Source organism: Catharus ustulatus, chromosome 5 (assembly GCF_009819885.2).
Source record: "Catharus ustulatus isolate bCatUst1 chromosome 5, bCatUst1.pri.v2, whole genome shotgun sequence".
Classification (NCBI taxonomy): Eukaryota; Metazoa; Chordata; class Aves; order Passeriformes; family Turdidae; genus Catharus; species Catharus ustulatus.
The window spans coordinates 44,907,003-44,928,489 of record NC_046225.1 but is presented as its reverse complement, the minus strand read 5'-3'; the positions used below and the strand labels follow the sequence as shown (position 1 = coordinate 44,928,489).

The window sequence follows — 21,487 nt, the reverse complement described above, 5'->3', positions numbered from 1 at the left end:
ATTCAGGACCATGGCTTTCCTCTGTTTGTGTGCTAACTGTCTTCACTTTCAGCCATTAATGAATTCCTGGGTCCTTGGAGCAGTATTTCTTACTCATCGTACTTGTATTCTACTTGAAAATAGCTGTTACCTTATTTTGAAAGTCTGTTCTTGAACTGCCAGTTTGTGGTCCTGAACATTGGTACCCTTGTTTGTTAAGGAGTATCATTAAAAAGTGTGCTCCTCAGTAGACTAGAAATTTTTGTGGTACAAATTCTTGAGCCATAGCTACTTTTTTGGAAATACAGTGCATTCATCCTTCCCTTATCCAAAACTAAGGAAAGGTGTGAAGGATTAATTCTTTTGGAACAAGGAATAAATTTGTGTTAACAATTTCAGACCAGAGGCTATTTCATCTTTACTTTGTTGCTAACTTCTTCAGTTGTGAAGATTCTTTCCAGTGTGATTCATTGTGTTAACTTACAGTTTAAAGGCTGGGCGTAATTTCCTCCTCAAGTATATATTAAGGCAACATGTTGCTATTCACAAGGTTTTAAAGAAAAAGCTGAAGTTCTTAAAAGGTGAAGTATTATATTCTGCACAGGAATATGTTGCTCTTTTATTATTGTTAATTTCTCAAATGTACCTGGAGAAGTAGAATGCCTTTTGCTACAGTAAAGGTCAAGGTCACAGCTAAAATGAGAAACTAAATTCTGAGAAACTACAGAATGTTTTTGCTTATCTTTGTTCTGGAAGGATGGATTTGTTTTCTGAAAACTTCATGGCAAAAATTCATTGACACTGTCTTCAACTAGCTTTTGGCCAGTTGGTGACTGATTAGGTAACTTTAAAATTAGTCTAATAATATTGTAGAAATAGTAATACAAGCAGGGAAACAAAGCAGTGTGGAGAACATGTTGGATGAAAAAATAAAGCAATTGTTCTTTCTTTTGTTTGTATATAGAGAAGCATTGGAAGTGATTCTCAAGGCCGGGCAACGGCTGCTAATAACAAACGTCAACTTAATGAAAACAAAAAACCATTCAACTTCCTGTCACTGCAGATTAACACTAACAAAAGCAAAGATCCTGCCTCAGGTTCCCAAAAGAAGGAAAGTGGAGTATCAGCGCAATGTAAAGAGTTGTTTGGAGCTGCTCTAAGCAAGGATTTCTTGCAAAATTGTCAAGTGTCTGCTCAAGAAGATGCAACAGGAGAACAAGCGATGGATAGTAGCCAGGTATTTACACAGCTTATAAAGTCTACAAAATATTGACTCTTAATCTTCAGTGCTGCTTTCTAAATTTCTTCAAAGTATAAATTTTTATTTGAAATATTTTACTTTCTACTCTTCTGAAACTTGAAGAAAATGTGAAACCAAACTTAATCATCTGCTGTTCTTTAGAAATATGCTTGTTGGTAACAGAAATAATAATAATTTTCATTTTAGAGGTTGGTTCCCTTTTATGTGGTTCCAGAAAGTGCGCTCTCAGTTGATTTTTTTTTTCCTATGTTGATGAGCTCAGTTGTGTTTTAGCCTGTGTTGACCAGAAGCCCTGTGCTTCAGTCTTGCAACTACGCGCATGCATAAATCTATCCTTATAAAGGCTGTTGACTTCAACCACTTGTGGAAGAGTGCTCATAGGAGTGAAAGTACTAACATGTCCCCCATTCATTACTCCTTTGCTGTTGCTATCACTGTGTCTTGTGCATTGAATACGTTGCAGTTGTAGCTGAATGCATTCAGTAACTTCAGTGTCTTTGCAGATTGTGAGCAGACTAGTTCAGATTCGTGACTATATTGCTAAGGCCAGCTCCATGCGGGATGATCTTGTAGAGAAAAATGAAAGATCGGCCAATGTTGAGCGTTTATCACACCTTATAGATGACCTTAAAGAGCAGGAGAAATCCTATCTGAAATTTTTGCAAAAGATGCTTGTAAGTTTGAGAACATAATGTGTTTGTTTCTGCACTGTAAGTTTTTTTTAAGGAGTTGACCGTTTATGTTTTGATGGTGCTACTGAGGGTATTGATTTTGGTATTGTAGTACCTTCCATAATTCATTTTTACTGCCCCTTTATATAGCTTTTGATTTGTGCCAATGAAATATTTCAGGCTAGAGAAAATGAGGAGGATGATGTTCGGACTATAGATTCAGCTGTGGGATCTGGTTCTGTAGGTGAGAGCACATCGCTAAACATTGATGTGCATTCTGAGGCTTCAGATACCACGGTAAGCAGCCTTCTAGTAATTAAGGTAGAAATGAGGGCTTTATTGTGGTTTTTTTCATGGGTCGTATTAGTGTCATAATCTGCATTTCAATTAAAAAATAATAAATCCCCAACTACTCCATTCAGCAGGTGTCCATGCATGTGTGGATATATTTTTTTGATATGAGGAAAAAAAGTAATGATTCTGTCACATCAACATTCTGAAGAATCTTTTAAATCTTTATTTTTTCTTCAAAGTACAGTGAAGAATTAAGTGTGTACTTTGGTAGAGAATTCACTGACTTGATGAAGAAGAAATATCTTTCTGTACAATTTTTCATCTCTAGGTTTGTTTCTGTTAGTGGGGAAAACTTGGGTGTTGGGTGAGGGGAGGGTTGGAAATGTGTCATTAGTGGGCTGTTGTCCAAGCATCTTTCTAGTGATATGATAGAGGTATTGACCTAACACAGAAGTTTCATTTCCTGGAAAGATGGGCTTCTCTTTAGAAAATATATTCTGAATTTTATGCTGAGACAAACAGTCCAATCTTCCTTTCTATTTATAAAAACTTTTTTTTTCTTTTTTGACATGGTAAATGTATCTTGGAATAGATACAAAAGCATTTAATTACTCAAGTTTTGTGTCTTGCATTCTGTTACACCTGAGGAAAAGTACCAGAGAGCAGGTATTCTTCCTGGCCAGTTAGCATACTGAATGTCCTATGGATAAAGGGAATTTACCTGCTTGGAAGTAAAACAGTTAAAACATTAAGAAGCTTTTGTAATTATTTTTAGCTTTATAAGAGCTCTTTCTGTCCCTGAAAAGAAATAAATTGATAGACATGGAAGATGCACTTTTAACTTAAAAGAAATTAAATTCAGAAAAATTCAGAAAAAGATAGGTATGTTTTTAAAGAAATATCCATGTAGACTTGCATTTGTCTTAATATTTGCAAAATTTGCAGTTAAGTTTTTTGTTTGGCTCTTAATTTTGCATCTAAGCTCTTTTTACATTAGCTTGAATATTTTATATGCAGAGTGCATACTTCTGGTCGTATAGTGTTGATTGCTATATGGAGCTTTATTACTAAAATGTCTTCTCTCTTTAGTAGATGTTATTAGATGTTTTCATTATTTGACAAGATAAAGTTTGTAACTTAAAAATGCATACTAAGTTGGAGTGCATTTTCAAAATCTAACATACTGAACTATTCAATATAGGAGGTATCTTTTAGTTTGAGTTGTCGGCCCCGCATTGAGGACAAACTAGGGAATTCCGCTTCACGAGAACAGGTTACAGACATTGATGTTACACCAAGCCCTAAAGGGAAAAGTGAGAGAGCTACTCTGAATGACAGGGAAATCTGGCATTATGGGATTAATAGCCAGGATCATGGATTGCTTTCAAAGGTACACTTCAAAATGTTACTTTAGCCTCAAATAGGGTTTACACAGGCTAGTCTTCCCCCTCCCCCCATCTCCCTTGTTAATTGCTTCAAATGTACTTGTTACTTGCAGGGAATGTTTCCACTGGATTTCTCATCTGTATCCAGCTGTCTTTTCACTGAATTAATCTTCTTTGCCTGGAATATTTTTATTTTGAATAGAAATGTTTCACAGCTATTTCTTCTGAATTATTAGCATTGGCAGTTAGCATTGATGTAACTTTGTACATCAGGTGTTGTGATTTTATATAGATCAGCCTTCTAAGTTTTGTTGTTAACTTCTTGGGAAAACATTGTATATGTGACTTTCAGACAACTTGTCGTGGTGACTGTAATATGCCAATGCATATTTAAACTAATACTAAATACCGAAATGAATTAGAAATTAGTAGCCTTAACTTGTTCTACGAATGTTTTTGTTTAGCTGTTGATGTTGTCCTTCCTGTGATTTAATTTTTAAAAAGTCTTCAATCATTTTTCCCCTAAAATAAAATACTGAAATGTTTTGTCAAGCTTACTAGTCAAAATTTAGAACTAAGATTGAAAAATTTGTTAACACAATTTTCATGAACTCAAGCAAATCTGGTACTTTTTGATAAACCCTGGATTATTTAATGGGTGAGTGAGACTGAGACACAAACCCTTGTTACCTTTCTTCTGCTTGTTTGTTCCTGTGCTGATTTTAGTGTGTGATCTATTTTGACTCTGCTGTTTATTATGAAAGGTGACAGTTTAACAGCCATCATCAGTGTGAGTGGCAGTACAACTTCTAGTGACACTTCGTTGAAGGGTTTAGAATTCTGGATGTTTCCAGCTTTCACTGCTGGAAAGTTGAACATTCCTTAGTATGCAGAACTAGTTAATAACATGCCTGCTTCTGTTCTGATATTTGAGTATTTGGACTGAATTTTCTACTTTAGAAACTTAATACTATGTGGATAGAAGATTATGCTTTCAAGTTAATAGTGTTCTTTGTAAATGCTTGTTATTTTCCGTGATTTCATCTACAAAGTGCAATAATGCAACTTCAGACAGGATCAGGATCTTAACTGTAGATGTCTCATTAAAATACTTGAGTAAAAGTTTTGATGCATATCTCCAGCTCCTAATTAGCATAGGATAAGAAAAATAACAGTTCAGCATGCTTTCATTCTTTTCATTATAGGTTAGAAAAGAGCTACTGCCTAAATCTGCCTAAAATATGCTGCTGAAAATTTTAGAGATTTTAGGCCGGTAAATCAATTGAAATTTGTGTTTTATATAGGTCCATGATACAATGAGTTATCTCGCTTACCTTTAGCAGTCTTAAAGGTTAATACTCTCGGTTATGATTTAAGACAGAGGGAAGGTTGGGTTAGTCTTTGGGTCATATTAGGGCAGCTGACTGGCTTTGTAAAGAAAACTTAAACCCTCAGGAGCCATAAAGATGTCTTGGTGGTACAGGCTTCTTCCTATTGCATGTCTGAAGTTTTTAAATCAAGGACTGTCAGAAAGGTGAAGCTGTTTCAATTTTACTTTTTTCATTAACCAAGCTGTTCATTTATATGCAAGTTGTGCTTGCTTTGACACTTTTTTTTACTCGTTCTTGACAGTTAAGTGGTTGTAGTTATGGTAATGTTGTTCCATCTCTTGTAGGCCAGAGATCCTCAGCACGAAGCTAAAGAGGAGTTGGAGAACTTGAAAAAACAGCATGATTTATTGGAAAGGATGCTACAACAGCAGGAGCAATTAAAGGCTCTTCAAGGAAGACAGGCAGCTCTTCTCGCTTTGCAGCATAAAGCAGAGCAAGCCATTGCCGTCCTGGATGATTCTGGTATGTGAAATCATGGTGTCTCAACTTATATCATGCTGTCATGCTGACTGAATGATTAAAGCTGGAATTGTGAAATATACGTTAAAAAGACTTTTTTTACTGCAAAGCCTCTCTTTCTGAAGAGTTGACAAAGTAGCATTATAAAATGTTGTGTCATTTAAAAACCCATAGCTGATTAGTGCGGTTTACCTGTAAGAATCCTAAAAGCGTGAGTTTTTCACATAAGAATTGGTCTACCCAATGTTTAGATTCAAATTCAGCTTATGGCAAAATGAATGCTTTCAAAATTTGAAAACAGTGAAACTACTATGTGTGTAATGAACTCATAATCTCAGGGGAAAATAAAGAATATTTGCGCTTGTCTTATGAACTGTTGGTTTGTATTTGGAGGGAAATAGGAAAAATTATTTGAGTCAACTGCCGCTTGCATATTTAGTACTGTTTGAATATGAATTTTGAAACAGGGGAAAAAGCTTTCTTTAAATTTATTTCTTTCATAAAGGTTTTTGAAGAACAAATCTGTTGCAACTTATACCAATATGAAAGCTTGGTGTCCTGTTAATTTATTATTTTGACAAAGTGAAATTACCTGTTGTTAGTTTAGCTATATTAAGTAATTGCAGTTTTATTTCTAATAAGTTTCTATTGACCTTAGACAAATGGGTTGCTTTCATTTTGCTCTGACCTTTTTAGCAAAACACGGAACAAGCCTAAAGTCCTTTTGTCCTTTGTCCTTTACAAAGCAGCTCTGAGTTGTCTTGCTAGTTGCAGAAGTCAACTTTCAAGAGTAAAGCTGGTGGAAAGGACACAAAATTAGAAATACATGCAGTATTTTTAGAGGGTCAGTATATTGATTTTGTTGTTAAACCACACATTTTTATTTAAACAGCCTTTATTTCATTGCTGTGGAAAATATTTATATTTTCAAAAATACTTATATTTTTCCCTTTTTCCATATGCCCAGTTGTAACAGAAACTACAGGTAGTGTTTCAGGAGTAAGTCTGACATCAGAACTGAATGAAGAATTGAATGACTTAATTCAACGCTTTCACAACCAACTTCATGATTCTCAGGTCAGTCCTGTTTGCCATTATCAGTTTTTATTCTATTTAACAAGGCAGTTCAATGTTTGTCTTGCACATCTGTGTGTACTTGCTAGTGAAGTTACCAAAGTTCGCCCCAAACTTGAAAACTCAGCAAACTTGAAAATTCTTAACGCTTATTAGCTGATGGATCTATGCTTTGTGTCCCATGGGTTTCCATGAAAGTCTAGAGAAGTAGTTTATTGCAATTTACAGTAATCTTACGACCATAGGGTGCACTGGCCTATAAGGCGCACCCCCCTGGGAGTTGGCAAATTTCGCAACTTTGTAGATCGTATAAGGTGCACCGGACTATAAGGTGCAATTTTTTTTTGCAGCAAGGATCAACTGCCGGCTCCCCCTGCACAGTTGCTGGCTGAGGCCCCGCCTAACCTGGCAGCCATGGGCCCCTGGGCCCGCCTCCACCCAGCAGGGCCGGGCTATGCCTGCCGCTGCTCGGCCCCACTTCCCTGGGGCCGGGCTATGCCTACTGCCGCTCCGTGCCGCCTCCCCAGGGCGAGGCTATGCCTGCCGCTGCTCGGCCCTGCCTCCCCAGGGCGCTGGGCCCGCCTGTACCCGGCAGGAGGGGCGCCGTGGGCCCCTAGCCCCGCCTCCACCCAGCAGCCACGGCAATGCGGCCCCGCCTGTACCTGGCAGGAGGGGCGCCGTGGGCCCCCGGCCCCGCCTCCACCCGGCAGCCATGGGGCCCTGGGCCAGCTTCAACCCAGCAGGAGGGGTGCCATGGGCCCCTGTCCCCTCCTCCACCCGGCTGCCACAGCAACGCAGCCCTGTGGGCCCGCCTCCAACCGGCTGGCAGGGCACTGTGGGCCCCCGGGCCCGCCTCCACCTGGCAGCCATGGCACTGCAGCCCCACGGGCCCACCTCCACTCAGCTACCGTGCCCCCGCAGCCTCGCCTCCACCCGGCTGCCACGGAACCATGGCCCCGCCTTCACCCGGCTGCTACGGCCCTGCCGGCTCCCCCCACGGCTCGCAGCTCACACTTCTGCGTTGGCAAATTTCTGAACTTTGTACATTATATAAGGCACACCAGACTGTAAGGCACACTTCCGGGTTTGGGACAAAATGTTAGTCAAAAGGGTGCGCCTTATAGTCGTGAAATTACTGTAATTATTAACTCAGTATATAATTGGGATGTCATTAGAGTGTTTTCAGTATATTTCCCTTTATAATATTCTTTGATTTGGTGTTGATTCTGGTGTTCTGTATAGAGCCTATAAGAAAGCTTTTTGTTTCTTACAATTTATTTGCCTTTTTTTGTAGTACTCTCAATAAAACAGTATTATTCTTTTTAGACACAGTCTGTGCCCGACAACAGAAGGCAAGCAGAAAGCCTTTCACTTACCAGGGAGATTTCACAAAGTAGAAACTCTTCAATGTCTGAACACCAGTCAGATGAGAAGGCACAGCTTTTTAACAAGATGCGAATGTTGCAGGGTAAAAAGCAAAAAATGGACAAACTATTAGGAGAGCTTCATACGCTTCGTGACCAACATCTAAATAACTCTTCCTGTAAGTTGGTATAGTCAGAATGGTATTTTTGTCATGAATACAATGTTTTAAATGTGCATGTTTGTAACGTCATCTTTCAGATTGCAATTGTTAGTGAAATGCTGATGGTAAAAGGTGTGCTGGAGCAATATTAATGTAAATTATTTTTAATGCTGTAGAAGTTTCTGTTTTAATGAAGAACTCTTCAAGTAATGATGATGAGTGTCTATTAGCACTTTGGTTTATAACATTGAAGTTGACTAGTGTGAGGATGTGGTGGGTTTTTGTCTTCATGGCTTGTCTGTGACACATCTGACTTGTGAAAAATATTGCCATATGAACTTGAGTTTTGCGTGTTTTTCTCACAGTGCATCTGCGTTTGTGTACTTGGCACTTCCATGTGTTTGTAGCTTTATGGCAATATGGCTTTGCTCCCTCTCTGTCAAAAAGCTTTCATGTGCATTCGTGACAGGGACTTCAAGGCCATTCTAGAGGGCCTTACCTGTCTGACTGGACTAGAGCTTTGGCCTTTTCTTTTTATGGCTTTGTGCTCTTCTTACTGATGCAGACCCATCCACTTGCTGCTCTTGCCCTCTGTTTCTAGCCAGTGCATTTGTACTGATGAAGTTTGTCCTGTAGCTGGAAACTTCTGAGGGATGATCACAGCATATTCTAGTTAGCGTTGAGAAATGAGGCCTTGAAGCATGCACTTGGAGAAGGACATGCTGATTTAATGGTTAAGTTACTATACCCCAATGTATGTATTTAATGCATATATTATCAACATATTTGGATATGATTTCACATAGCTGGAAGAAGCAAACATCCAGTTTGTTTTGCAGCTAATGGACAAAAAAGCTTTAGCAGAGGTGAAAAATTTGCTAGGATTTTTCTTTTAATCAAAATTCTAAAATGTTAAATTTTTATAAGAAAGCAATGCAGCCTTTAGTAAACCTTTAAAAAACCTCAATGGGCAGATTCACAGCATGAATGCCTCTACTACTGACATTTGATAAAGCTATAAGGGAATAACAGAAGTCTTGTTAACAAAAGCTACCTTATTACTCATTCCCTATTGACATTGCATGCAACAAAAAATAACAAAAAAGTTTTTGTTTTGCTAAGGAAAGAAGTTATTAACTTCTGTTTTGTCTATTGGTATTATTTTCTGTCGTTATTTTAATATAATTCAGTTAAGATGATTCCTTATTTTGAATTATTCACATAAGCTGTATTTATTTTCTGTAGTTTTTCCTGCTTCAGGTTCTCCTCAAAGGAGTGTTGATCAAAGAAGTACAACTTCAGCTGCTTCTGGTCCTGTAGGCATAGTAACTGTAGTCAACGGTGAATCAAATAGTCTGGCGTCTGCTCCCTATCCTGATTCCCTGGTTTCTCAAAATGAGAGTGAAGAGGATGAAAACCTAAATCCAACAGAAAAGCTTCAGTAAAAGTTCTTTAATTTTTTTCACTGTTTGTTTTAGTAATTTGGAATACTACTGTTTTAATAAGTTTTGTTTTAAGTAATCATTTCCATTTTTTGATCTACCTAGTTAATTATTACAGACTACTTAGTAAACAGTTAGTAAACAGTCTATTAGAGTTAACTGAATTCAGAGATTCAAGTGGAAAGTTCTTATAGCTTGGAAACTGGCAGTAAACTAAGAACTTTAAAGTATCTATTTTCTTTTTAACTCTACATAGATTGGCTTAATAAGGCAAAACAGATTAAATGCTCTTTTTTTTTCTTCCTCAGGAAGCTAAATGAAGTTCGTAAGAGGCTGAATGAGTTACGTGAGTTAGTTCACTACTATGAGCAGACATCTGATATGATGACAGATGCTGTGAATGAAAACACTAAGGAGGAGGAAGAAACTGAAGAATCAGAAACTGATTCTGAACATGAGGATCCACAGCCTGCTACAAACATTAGGTTGTTGTATTTTTTGTTATCCAAAGTCTTTGTAGCTGAATTGTTGTGTCAAGGAACTGCAATACATTGAGTCAACCAGAAGTAACTTAAATCTGTGCTTAATACATTAACAATTTTTTTTTTTTTAATTTGAAGGAACTATTACACAGATATTTAATAATTATCTAATCCTTGGTGTCTTATTTATTTAGATTAGCGTAGACATTTAGAAAATCGTTATAAGACTTCAAAAATATGTAATTACTTTCGGTTTTAATACTGAATTTGATTGTTTAAAAAAAAGAAAGTATTCTGTTGGAGAGATGAATATGGAAAAACTCCCAATGTCTGGACTGATTTTCTATGGGATTGGAGTTCATTTGTTTGTTTGTTTGGGGTTCTGTTGGTTTTTTTAGGGGAGGGGTCAGAACACCCATTCTGAAAAAAATCTAGATAGAAAAAGGCTAAAGTAAAATTGTATCCATACCAGTTTTAAAAAGTTACCATGAGTCATTTGTTTTACCCTAGGAACCCTCAAGGCATCAGTGGTTGGAGTGAAATAAACAGCAACTCAAATGTACAGTGTGGAACTAATAATAGAGATGGAAGACATCTTAATACAGACTGTGAAATAAACAACCGATCAGCTGCTAATATAAGGACTCTAAAAATGTCTTCTGCTTTAGGTATGTTCTAAAATCTTCCAATAATTTTGCTTCTTTAGTGCAAATAACTCTGATAACTGCGCAGACTTTGGGATATCCTTGTTTTATGAGCGGAATATTTAAGAGCCTGATTATTAAACTAATATTTTTCTGATTTCCAGTAGTTACAGTTGACTTCAGAAGTTCAGTAATATGTCTTTGGTATTGTTTTGTTTCCTCCTCTCCCTGTTTCCAGACTGTCATAATAGGGAGAATGACAAACACTTCGATCTACCCCAAGGTGAAGATGATGAAGTGGAAGAAGATCGAGTTAGTGAAGATTCCTTATCTAGTCACAGAAGCAGCCTGGGTGATGTTGCTGGAGATGCTGAGTTTGAGCAGAAGATCAATAGGCTTATAGCTGCAAAACAGAAGCTTAGACAGTTACAAAACCTTGCTGCTATGGTGCAGGTATGTTATAAACTTGTGCAAAAAAATCTAGCTTTCATTATTTCATGTAATGTGAAACTTCCGAGAGGGAAAACTTGTTGCAGCATTTAAAGTGCTTGTTTTTAGGCTAGGGAAAAAGAGATAGTGTTTGATTTTTCTGAATCCAAGGGTGCTACTTCTGAAGTTCAGTTTGGGATTTTCTTGGAGGATGCTAGCCTAAGAGAACAGTGGTCTTAATATTTAACCTTAACACTGGATTACAAAACACAAACCAAGGAGGGGATCAGTTTTATTTTTTAAAATATTAGACATTTTTAAGATTATGGTGAACATTCAACATTTTTAGATTTTAGGTTTTACAACGTTGTTCAATCGATGAAAATTTTTCATTAAAATCTTTGGATGTTACAATGTTTAACTCGAAAGATTGTGGTTTGGGGCAGTGTTTTTATTTATTTCGAGAGTTTTGAGGGCCAGCTCTAAGTTCAAAGTGTTTTTCATGTAGAATATCTCATGCTAATTTAGTGATGTTAGCAGCACAATGTCATGAATCTGGTGTCCCTACAGAACGCTCACATTTGAGCACCATGTAATGTAATGTCTCATGCTGAATACACAGAGGTGTGTTAGAAACGAGAAGGCTTTATGTGAGAACCTTAAAATCAAGCTCAGTTGGAACCTGATAACACAACATTGTTATTTCAAGATAATACTCCTATCAGAAATTTCTCAGCATCTAGATCAGTGTTGTTTATAATTGCTATAGAGATGCTACCTGTGCACTGGTATAAATTGGAATTAGAGATGATTCAGCAGCTTCCTTAATAAATAAACTAATTAATGGCATACCTTGCATCATCATATTTCCAAGGCTTGTTATGTGTATGTATTCAGCAAAGGATACAGTTGGTGTGTGTCATTCTTGGTCACCAGTGATCTCTCCTGTTCAGCAGAGTCTTTATGAAGAATGATCGTACTGGAAAATAAAAGCAGCACTGGCTGCAGCTTTCGTATTTTCAGTTTGAGAAATGAAAATACAGAAATTATTAAAAAAATAGAAGTAGAATAGAGAACCTTTAGGACTTTCTCAAATATTTTAGATTTAGTTTTGTTATTAATAAGTTGTTAATAATAATATTTAACTTCACTGACTGCACTAAATAAGCAGTCTTGTTCACATCAGTCTCCTTCTGTTCTTCCTTCTGCCTCACCTGTTATTTCTTCATATGCTTGTATGTTTGTGTCCACTGAATCACAAACAAGTGGTTTATGTGTCCGGAATGAGACTAATCACTCGCATTTGTAGTGGAAGTTTCAGTAGTTGAGGTTGAGCTAAATAACTTTAAATTCTCATTAACTGAATTTTTCTTCAAGTCGTGATGGTGAGAATGAATTCTCAGTTCTTGATTTGTACTAACGATAAAGCTGTTCAGACTGATGAGTTTTGAAAAAATCAAACTAGACAAACTTGACAGAATTGATTTGTTACAATTTTTAATCAACCTGAAAATACCTGTCTTTCTGGCATCCTTTTAGGATGATGATCCAGAACCTCAAGGAACAATTGCAAATGCATCTAATATTGGAGACTTGTTGGGCGAGATGGACGAGGCAAAGCAGCAACCAAATAATGTCCGAGCAAGTTCCAACAAGTTAAAAAAAGATGTGCGACTAAATGAAAAAGCAAGGTGAGCCGTTGTAAGAGGATGGTAGAGCTGTGCTTTAGGCAACTACTTGCCAAGTAACATGTGGGTAACTTATTTACACAGAGAGAAGTTCTATGAAGCTAAACTTCAGCAGCAGCAACGGGAGCTTAAGCAGTTACAAGAAGAAAGAAGAAAACTAATTGAAATACAGGAAAAAATTCAAGTGTTACAGAAAGCTTGTCCTGACCTTCAAGTAGGTAGAATGTATTTCTTTGCTGTCTTAAGGTGTTGAGCAAAGGAGCCTAAAATACCTTGCTCACCGTTCTTTTTCTCTGTGAAAATTGGAATAAACTTAAAAGTGGTAATACTTGTATGCTTTAAGCAGGTGGACTTCTAAACCTAGCGTTCTGTTTAAGTCATTCACTTTTCAATGGTTCTTGTTCAGTGGTTGGTGTATTTTAATTTCATTGTAGTTTTTCTTAAAAAACCTTGATAGTCTTCAAAGATACAGAACCTTCTATCTTATTTTTAGTCTGAAATTTGTCTGTCCATACTGGTCAGTCCCTGGTTCCTTACTTCTCTTAGTAGTCATTTACTGGTATTTTGGAACACTGCTGTGTCTTGCAAGTGTGATCAACACTTAGTTGCATTTTAACTCTACAGGGCTTTACTGTTTTTCATGCTCTTTGATGATTAACTTCTTTTTAGTGAAGTGAGCAGTAAATTATCAACACAGTACATCTAGAACATTACGTAATAATACATAAATTAAGTTATGTTGATTCCTAGGTAAGTTTTGAAATAAACATTTAGCCTTGATTCAAAAATCCTTTTCCCAGAATACTGATTTTCTAGCCTCATAAAGCCTTAACTGTGTTGGGTTTTAACTGCAGGTAAGTTTCAGAAAGCTATTGCGCTCTATTTTGCTGTTTTGCTTTCTCTTTCAGTTGGCAGCTGACCTGGGTAACTGCCCTGCAAACAGACAGACTTCACAAGTAACATCAACTCCAGCCATGAATGAGTGTAACACAGCTGATAAGCCTTTATTTGACTGTGGTGAATCTGTACCAGTAGGCAATGAGGTATTTCATGCTTGATATACAGTAACTTAAAAAGGATTTAGAAAGTAGAAGTCTCAGGTTACCTGGACACATTTTAAGTAGCTGACCTGGGAAGTGGAGTAGTAGCTATATTAACATGTATAAAGCATGTATAACTTCTTTATTTCATAAACTGGAAAGAAGGAAATTCTGACAAACTGGCAAGACATTTCCCCCCAAGTATAGCACTTGTTAGTAAATATTAATGTGAAAGTTGAATTAATTTTGAATTTTTACCATGAACATTTTATTAATATGTACTGTAGGCAGGTAAATCCTTGGAGAAAATTATGAAAGTATTTGTTGAAACCTGATTTATCTTTGCTTCTTCCTTCACCTTTTCCCCTGAAATTGTCTTTAATAATGATCTTGATATTACTTATTCTTTCTTTAAATTATGCTAGCATTATATTCTAATTCTTCCATTTTACTGCAAGCAGTTATGGTCTGAAATGAGAAGACATGAGATTTTAAGAGAAGAATTGCGACAGAGAAGAAAGCAACTTGAAGCTTTAATGGCTGAAGATCAGAGAAGGAGAGAGCTTGCAGAAACGATATCTACTGTTGCTGCATCTGTTAAAAGTGAAGGGTCGGAAGCTCAGTGTACTCCACAGCAAAGCAGGACTGAAAAGTAAGAGCAGAAGTTATTCTGTATTAAGCAATACGTGCTTCCGTTGTTTAGTGGGATGTCAGTGTTAGGGGCAGTTTCCTGTGTTCACCTGAGCACTGAAAGTGATGATTTAACAGAGCAGGAAATTAATGTCTTGACTTGTAAAGTGACTTATTTAGCAACTTGCCTGTTTTATGAGTTTTCCCCAGCATATTTAGTCTTTCTTGTTCTACCAGTGCGGTAGAGAATCACCTAAGAAGAAAATGTGTGGAAAATGCCAAATGATCAGAATAATTTTTTTTCATCTTTACCCATTTTGTAGCATAGTGAAGTAATGCATTTCCAAAACAGACATTAATTTTATTCATCTGTTTGCATTAGTGATAGTCACAGAATGAACTGAGTTGGAAAAGACTTTCAAGATAAGAGTCCAACCTATGACCTGACACAGCCTTGCCAACAAGACCATGGCACTGAGTGCCACATCCAGTCTTTTCTTAAATGCCTCCAGGGACGGTGACTCCACCACCTCCCTGGACAGCCTGTTCCAATGCCCAGTCACTCTGCAAAGAACTTCTTCCTAATGTCCAGCCTGAACCTCCCCTGACTCAGCTCAAGACTGTCCTCATGCCCAGTCACTGGTTGCCTGGGAGACAAGGCTGATCCCCACCTGGTTACAGCCTCCTTTCAGGCAGTTGCCAGAGAGCAATATGGTCTCTCCTAAAACTCCTCCAGGCTAAACGACCCCAGTTCCCTCAGCCACTCCTCGTAGGACTTATGTTCCAGACCCCTCACCAGCCTTGTTACTGTTCTCTGGACATGCTCCAGCATCTCAACATCCTTCCTAAACTGAGGGGCCCAGAACTGGACCCAGCACTCAAGGAGGGCCTCACCTGTGCCAAGTACAGGGGAAGAACCATTTCCCTGGTCTTGCTGGCCAACGCTATTCCTCATATAGGCGAGGTTCCTATTGGCCTTTTTGGCCATGTGGGCACACTACTGGCTCATATTCAGAACGGTTTAACTCTTTTTGGTGCAGCTTGATTAATTTGAGATAGACTTGCAATTGTCAATAGATCATTTTAATAGTTTGTAATAAGCTTGAAAAAAAAATACTCTTTTTCTGAGCACCCCTTTTCTCCCTGACCCTGCCGTGTTCACTAGGACAATGGCTACCTGGGGAGGTTCTACACAGTGTGCCCTAGAGGAAGAAAATGGAGGTGAAGACGGTTATCTCTCTGATGGAGTTGGTCAGGCAGAAGAAGAGGAAGAAGATGCATCAAGTTTGAATGACAGTTTCTCTGTTTATCCCAATAACAATATACCAGAAAATGCCTATTTTGTTAAAGGAAACAGAGATAGGTTAGTAGCGTATTTATTGATCTAATGCTTGTCTGGATGTATTTAGAAGGAGGTGGAAGAAGCATTGCATTAACTACAAGGCATCCTCACAGCAAAGGAGAATTTCTTTCTGCTTGCCAGGGTGCTGTGTGTAGTGACAGTTTCTTGTCTGAGTCTTTGTAGCTGCAATGCATATAACTGATTTGGTGATTTCTTTTGTTTTCAGTCTTATTAAAAGTGTGCCATTGTGTGGCAGTGGCTCCTGGTGTTCCCATTTATTTTTAATCAGCTTGAAAGATAACCAATCTGTATGAAATTTTTGCTGTGATACAGATCAGTCTCTTAAAAGTAGTAGTTCAGAGAATTAAACTAACTCTGAAATTTTTCCCTCTAAATTACTGGCTTCTGTCATTGTGAAAACTATTTCTTAATTATTGTGAATAATTTTAACTCTTGTTTACCTGCTTGACTTCCTTCATAACCTTTGTGTGATTAAATGAAAATGCCATGTTAAAAATAGTACATATATATATATATATATATCTGTAGTTATTCTTCTGGTTTGGATACCAAAATAATTATAGTAGACAGTGGGCTAATCAGCAGTTAGACCTGTCAATGTATTATGTTGGTGGCTTCTATTTTCATCAAGTACATGTTATAGAGCAGTAATGGAAAATACTAAAGCCAAGACCCAGACGCATCCTTAGCCCTTCTTTTTTGACAGTCATATTCAGGTGGGAGATTCCTATTTTCCATTTGTTTAGGATATTGTTGGATTGACAAAATGGCATGTGTGGTTAGCTGGCCTGTGCCATGTGAGTTTTTGATGTACAACTTAAACATAATTTGAATAATGGAAGTATCATTAGATGTTTGAATTGTCTAATTTTGTCCTCATTCTTCATGTTTTCCTGACCCAGGTGGAAAAATTGCCGTCCCCTTTCAGCAGATGGAAATTATCGTCCAGTGTCTAAGACCAGGCAACAACAAAACATAAGTATGAGGCGTCAGGAAAATTTTCGGTGGATGTCTGAACTTTCCTATGTGGAAGAAAAGGAACGATGGCAAGAGCAGATCAACCAGTTAAAGAAACAGCATGAATTTAGTGTCAGCATTTGTCAGACTTTGATGCAGGACCAGCAGGTAGATACAAAGAACAGTTATTTTGTTGTTCTTATTTGCCTTTTATTCTCTTAACACTTTCTATCAATGGCTTCTAGTTTTTGTAATTTGGTCACTGTTACGTATTTTCTTTCCACAGACCCTCTCTTGCCTTCTACAGACTTTGCTTACAGGCCCCTATGGTATGATGTCAAATAATGTTGCATCTTCTCAGATACACCTTATTATGCATCAATTAAACCAGTGTTACACTCAACTGACTTGGCAGCAGAATAATGTCCAAAGGTTTGTATTAGTACTTAACTATGGAATTTGAAATGCTTCAGTAATAGGAACATGGTTATGTGACTAAAAGATTACAGATAATGGTAAAATATGAGACTCTTGAACTTCTGAGTTGATTAAAAACTTTTGAAATTGTATGCAGCATTTCTGGCTTTTTTTTCTCCCACTGCCTCTTTAACGCATTTAAAAGTACTTTTCTGGTAATTTTCATTGAAGAGAACCAAAAGTTGGCAAAAATCTGTTGCAATAGTTATTTTTTAATATGCTTTTGTGTCTGTAGTCTTCACTAGACCTACCTGGCAAGGTTCTGGATTCTGATGGTAATATACAGCAAATAAGTTTTTTGTCCTTTTTGAGTGTTTTGAGTTAGAATTTAGCTTCTTATATTCCATTTGGATGGAATTTAAGAATTTGGAACATTTGCCTTCTGAACGACAATATTTTTTGAAAAAAGGTGTAATAGTAATTTTAATTCATTGCATGACAGTTGAAGCTCTTCATCTCTGTTTTGTATTTGGTAAGTGGTATACAGGTGCTGTCCTCTTACACAATTCTTAAAGTTAATTTTAACCTCAGTTCTGTAAATACTTTGTATATTTGATTGTTTCTGTTGAAGTTTTCAGCTTGCTTATTTCTTTAGTAGCTAGTCAGGTTTGGTTTTTTTTTTGTGCTGGCAAGGATGTTTAACCTGTGTTTACATGACCACTAGTGCAAAGCAGTTAAACTAACTCAGGATTAGATAGAAGTAATTTTTGTCTTGAGAGTTTTTTAATTGGCTAAATAGAGCACTTCTTTACATATATTACATGGTGTAGGTGAAATAATAGGAAACTCAAATTACTTGAGTATAAATTTACAGTTTTCCCATAATATTCTTTTTTTTCCCCCAAGTTGTTATTTTTTTCTTATTTTCAAGGCTGAAGCAAATGTTAAGTGATCTTATGCAGCAACAAGAACAACAGTGTCAGGAGAAACCATCACGAAAGGAGAGAGGCAGTAGTGCACCACCACCTCCATCTCCTGTTTTCTGTCCATTCAGCTTTTCTCCACAACCTGTGAACCTCTTTAGTGTTCCAGGATTTACTAATTTTTCTTCCTTTGCTCCAGGTTAGTATTGCTGTAGTTGTTAGAAGTAATATGAATGTCAAAAATGGACATTTTCTTATTTAATTGAAATGGTAATGTGAACTTAATGAAACTGTCACTTTTCCTTTATATTGAAATGGTCTTAAGCAGAAGTTTACTATTTATTGCTGAATAATTGTATATTTTTACTTCAGTATGATGAGCAAGGCTCTCTCAGTATGTAGTTATACTTGAAAATGCTCATGTAAGGTTTCAAATATTCTTCACCCAACATACGAAAAGTAGTATTTGAAGCTTTTACATACCTTCAGCAATCATTTCATAGTTGAAATTGAGTTCTAAGTGAACCATGTAATTGAAAGGTGGCACTTGGTAATTATTTCTGTTTTTCTTAGAACTTCAAACAATTATTTTTGTTATAAATGCCTGTAAATGGAGCATGTTAACCAATTTTTGTTCCCATCAGAGTTATACAATAACTGTTGACTTGGATACAGTATTCCTAATCTCTTTCTCTAATCTACTTTTGCTGTTGAATTTGGAGGAAGAGAGCATTGGTGTTTTACTGTATAATTCAAAGTAAACAAAGCTGTCATAATATGTTTCCGTCTTATTAGGAAACCAGGAAATAGGCATAGGCCTAGATTAGAACTTTCAAATTACTAAGTCTGTTTTCTGTTTGAGAGCACTTTTAGAATTAAATGGAACCTGCCCAGAATAGTTACATTCAGTTTGCCACTTCCATAAGGTTTCTGATGTTAAAATTGAAGTAGTATGAATCTATGACTTCTTGGATTCTATACGTGCTTGAACCATTGGAATTTTCTTGTCAGTTTGATGGTGATTGAAGTACTGATAAAGTCTTCAGGCAGGCAGAAGTCTGCCTTTTTTTGGAAATGTTGTTATTTTTACTTTCACTTTTAGGAGCTCTTTACTGGAATTTCTTAAAGGACTTTCATCTCCACTGATGGAATTGTAATAACTAGTAGTGTTCAAAACCTGCACTAAATTCTGATTGTTTACAGTACTTTCAGGTTTAAAACAGTTCTTGCTTACTTCCACACTATTTTTGCTTCATAATTTCATGCTACCACACAGTATGCCTCAACTTTGAATTTTACTGCACAAATAAATGAGGTAGGATCTTCTGACTCTCTTGTTTACTTAGTAGGTATTAACTATAATCCAGTGTTCCCGTCTGGTTTTGGAGATTTTGCACATAATATTTCACCACGCAGCAGTGAGCAGCAGGAGCAACAACATCCTCTAGATCATAATACTTCTGGCAAAACTGAGTATATGGCATTCCCCAAACCCTTTGAAAGCAGTTCTTCTAATGGAGCAGAAAAACAAAGGTATTTAATGTCAAAGCACAGCTCTCCGTTAATAATTTCTCCTTCCTTTTCTGGGGCTTGTGGGAATTCATCATTCACTAAGGGAATTTATTATCATATGAACTTTACTTTTCTAAATTCTAGTGTAATTTCTTTCACTTTTTCAGTAGTGTTCTGCTTTCTATATATTAATGTATCATTTAGCAAACATTTTAAAATCAAATCCAATCTTGGAATGGTTTTGTAACACTTTCTATGAGTGGAGGAAGATTCTGTTTCTGTGGGATTGTTTTGAAACCGAGTTGTTTGAATAACTAGAGGATGTAATTTCAGTGAATGCTTATTTCTTTTGTGCTACTCTAGATTGTACTGAATGTTGCTTTAAGAAATGTTTGGACCTATGGTACTATTTGAGCACAGCAGGAGCTGCCAAAATACATTCATGTTGAAATCAGAGATAGATGGGAAGTTCTTCTGTTTTCCATTTGGAAGGGTTCTCTTGAATTATTTTTCAATGTTCATTTGATGTCTAAGTAATAAGGGCAGATAATTTGCATTACAATAAACTGTTTGCCTGGTAATACATGATGTTTCTATCTGAAAGATCAGGTTATGGTATATTGAGGTTGGTCTGTGGGTCTTTTTTTTTCTGCCAGAAGGAATCATAGACAACCTGAAGAGGAAATGGAAAACATATCAACTTGGCTTAATGATAGCCAAGAAATCAAAAAAGATGATCAGTCTCAACTGAATGCAGGTTTTGCAGTTCCAGTACAAAATGTTGCTTCAGGTCATAAAAATCAGTGTGATACGAACAGGAGAAGAGAGTTTGATGAAGAGTCTTTGGAGAGTTTTAGTAGCATGCCTGATCCAATAGACCCAACTACTGTGACAAAGACATTTAGATCTAGAAAAGCATCAGCGCAAGCAAGCCTGGCATCAAAAGATAAAACACCCAGATCAAAGAATAAGAGGAAGAGTTCTTCTCAGCTGAAAGGCAGAAGCAAAAATACTGGTAGGTTGTAGTCTCAGATTACTTTACTGTAATTTACATTTACACTTACATTACAGTACTTTACGTTTACTATGGCAAACTTGGATTATAATCATTATATTCCAGATAATTTACTCTCCATAAATGGTACCGATAATAATGAAAATAAGTTATTCAAATGACTTCATTTTATATACTACAACTGCATAAGGTTTTTTTAGGATTTCAGTAAATGGAAAATAATCAATTAAGATACTATGATTTAAAAGGATCGTGGATGCAGATACATGTAGATTTGAAGTAACAAGTAGAATCTTCTTCATGTTCAAACTGGATTTGCTGAAAAATATGCTTCAATAAAATTCTGAGATGAGAAGGAGAGTACTAGTTAGTATAGTAGTACACTTGGGGTTACTGAGGATTTAATACTACTGAATGGCTTCAGTGTACAGAAGAAGATTTTAGTCTAGGAAACCTCATTAGTATTTTGCATCTTTAAGGGTGCCCTTGAACAATTTTTTAAAATAATAAAAGCATTTTGTAAGCTTTTTCTTTATTCCTTTTCATTTCCTCCCATTAGGTTATGAAAGTGCAAGTGCTTCTAGTGTGTGTGAGCCCTGCAAGAGCAATAAAATCAGACACACTGATGACGTGGTTCATGCAAAGGTGTTCAGCAAAAGGAATCAGGAGCAATTGGAAAAAATAATTAAATACAGTAGATCTACAGAAATGTCTTCAGGTACTCTTTTCTAAATGTCAAATTATTTTGTCAACTTCTATGAGTAAGGGACCTTAGTTGCTATTTAAATGCAGTGCATTTTGACAGGAAGACAGGACTGTATATTTAGCATGTGGATTTTGCATTTTAATTTCTAATTATGCTGTAAATGTAAATGTGTTAAAAGCTGGATACTAATTGTTTTGGGT

The 21,487-nt window shown here is 36.7% G+C and overlaps 1 protein-coding gene across 28 annotated transcripts in view; it reads left to right on the top strand.

The window, feature by feature from the left end:
* PCM1 (pericentriolar material 1) overlaps positions 1–21,487 on the top strand; it is a 40,848-nt gene that overhangs the window by 4,507 nt on the left and 14,854 nt on the right. For 10 of the 28 annotated variants that reach the window (XM_033059865.2, XM_033059878.2, XM_033059874.2 and 7 more), the window contains exons 4-24: positions 944–1,216; positions 1,744–1,914; positions 3,407–3,595; positions 5,266–5,443; positions 6,408–6,517; positions 7,841–8,057; positions 9,285–9,480; positions 9,790–9,966; positions 10,474–10,631; positions 10,846–11,060; positions 12,576–12,727; positions 12,809–12,938; positions 13,633–13,767; positions 14,223–14,416; positions 15,560–15,757; positions 16,660–16,882; positions 17,001–17,146; positions 18,063–18,253; positions 19,401–19,587; positions 20,223–20,581; positions 21,141–21,299. In XM_033059865.2, the coding sequence (XP_032915756.1) occupies positions 944–1,216; positions 1,744–1,914; positions 3,407–3,595; positions 5,266–5,443; positions 6,408–6,517; positions 7,841–8,057; positions 9,285–9,480; positions 9,790–9,966; positions 10,474–10,631; positions 10,846–11,060; positions 12,576–12,727; positions 12,809–12,938; positions 13,633–13,767; positions 14,223–14,416; positions 15,560–15,757; positions 16,660–16,882; positions 17,001–17,146; positions 18,063–18,253; positions 19,401–19,587; positions 20,223–20,581; positions 21,141–21,299 (3,958 nt within the window). Of the gene's footprint in view, positions 1–943; positions 1,217–1,743; positions 1,915–2,091; positions 2,209–3,406; positions 3,596–5,265; positions 5,444–6,407; positions 6,518–7,840; positions 8,058–9,284; positions 9,481–9,789; positions 9,967–10,473; positions 10,632–10,845; positions 11,061–12,575; positions 12,728–12,808; positions 12,939–13,632; positions 13,768–14,222; positions 14,417–15,559; positions 15,758–16,659; positions 16,883–17,000; positions 17,147–18,062; positions 18,254–19,400; positions 19,588–20,222; positions 20,582–21,140; positions 21,300–21,487 lie in introns of all 28 variants that reach the window. The other 18 variants (XM_033059879.2, XM_033059875.2, XM_033059868.2 and 15 more) reach the window with 12 other exon arrangements.